This window comes from Aptenodytes forsteri, unplaced genomic scaffold, assembly GCF_000699145.1.
Source record: "Aptenodytes forsteri isolate BGI_AS27 unplaced genomic scaffold, ASM69914v1 Scaffold65, whole genome shotgun sequence".
Lineage (NCBI taxonomy): Eukaryota > Metazoa > Chordata > Aves > Sphenisciformes > Spheniscidae > Aptenodytes > Aptenodytes forsteri.
In genome coordinates, this window is record NW_008795127.1 from 4,793,735 (window position 1) to 4,795,398 (window position 1,664).

At 42.7% G+C, this 1,664-nt stretch overlaps 1 protein-coding gene across 1 annotated transcript in view; it reads left to right on the forward strand.

Moving 5' to 3' along the window:
* The first annotated feature begins 633 nt into the window (after positions 1 to 633).
* The window catches only part of MTMR7 (myotubularin related protein 7), a 50,417-nt gene continuing 49,386 nt past the window's right edge, over positions 634 to 1,664 (forward strand). The window contains exons 1-2 of the mRNA XM_019471541.1: positions 634 to 795; positions 1,181 to 1,232. Of these exons, the coding sequence (XP_019327086.1) occupies positions 634 to 795; positions 1,181 to 1,232 (214 nt within the window). The remainder of the gene's footprint in view (positions 796 to 1,180; positions 1,233 to 1,664) is intronic.

Here is a 1,664-nt window from a genome sequence, read left to right on the forward strand (position 1 = left end):
TCTCCTTTGAGCAATGTCTTAGTTTTGTAGCTCTTGACGAATGTGAAGCAGAGATAGAGCGCATTCTCACTGAAGTCTGAGAGTCTTCTTGCCATCAACAGTAGGACTTGAACTTGGCTGTAATGAATCACAAGATGTACCAGAGAAAAAGTAAGTATCTCTGGGGACTGAAAGGATAACCGTGCTTTCTTCCAACTTTACTTACTCACTGGCGGTAGCAAATGCCAAACGATGATAATGTATGCAGTGAATCACATCAGCCATAACTACAAAGGAAACATATTTCATGGTTGGTTAATTCTTAATTGATTGTGATAGCTCTGGTCTAAAATAGAGAGCAAAATATGCCACTGATCAAGAGTCTTGTGAAGTCCACGCTTTATGCAATTCATGCGCTTTTATGGATGTCATCCAGTGAATTTTCAAACAGAAAATGGTATCTCCAACCCTCATTTCAGATCTGAGTGAACAGAGTGAAATGGAACGACTAAAAACTCACAGAAGATAAGAACTTTCATCCAGTTGATGTTGTCTTAGTTTATCATCATACCAGCCACTCCTGCCGGACAACAGCAGTTGAACTGTGAGAGAAAGGAAGGCAGAAATGGGCTAAAACGGGAGGAAGGAAGCAGAATGGTCAAATTCAGGGATGATTTATATTCCGCTTACAATAGTACAGCTTCTGTCTCCTCTAATGAAAGAGTTGGCATAAAAAACCTCATGATGCTGAATGACCTAGCCATGCCTCAGCAAGGAAGTGGCAGGATTGGAGAAACATTGGCGGGACTGGAGCCAGTACAGCTATACCCACTCTTCCCTTCCCCTTGGGGTAAAAGCATTTACATTTTTTAATGGCCCCATCTTATTTTCAGCCCATGTTTTAGCTTTCACAAAATAGATTAAGCATGCTCTGTTCTCTGCAGGCAAGAGAAGCATATGTAGGGAGCTTCTGCTGCTCTTGCTGTGGCCTTTGTGCGGTTTGACAGGTCTCCGCATTTGTTTCTATCCCTTGATGAGGCTAGTCCCTATTTCTAAAGAATCGCTGGAATACATTGATCAATACAGAACACCTGGGCATTTTACAAGCCTCAAAGGCTATGGTTTATCAGAAATAATATATTAGCACCTCTAGTCATTTGCACATTGGCATAAACACTGGAAAGTTTCTCTTTTTTCTCAGAATATGATAGTGATTCAAAGATGGCTAGAGATACCTGTTCACCTTTGCGCAGGTAAGCTGAGGAAACCAGCTTTGTAGCATTTCTTTTTGCTCTGAGAGGTAACACATCTCTTGGGCCAGGCAAGGCAAAAGATGGGACAAAGAATTTCAGACATAAGACTGAAAATTGTGTGTCACAAAAAATCTCCCCTTGTGCGAATCTGAGGATGCAGCAAAATCGTGAATTATAGAAAAACAGACACGCAGAGCTTGAGATAAACAAAATTCAGTGCTTCAGTTTCAGTCAGTGCGGCTTTTGTCTTTGAGACAGGGCACCCGCAGGGCCAGGGAACAAAAAAAACAAACCAGGGGGAGGCGATCTCAGACAGAGCCCCCTTTTGTGTTTCTGATCTTATCTTCCCTGAAAGGAAGGACAGAGCGCTGCAATTTAGATAAGACGGCAAACCGCTGAAGAGCCACCTCCAGGCTGCGCCTTTCGGTGCTC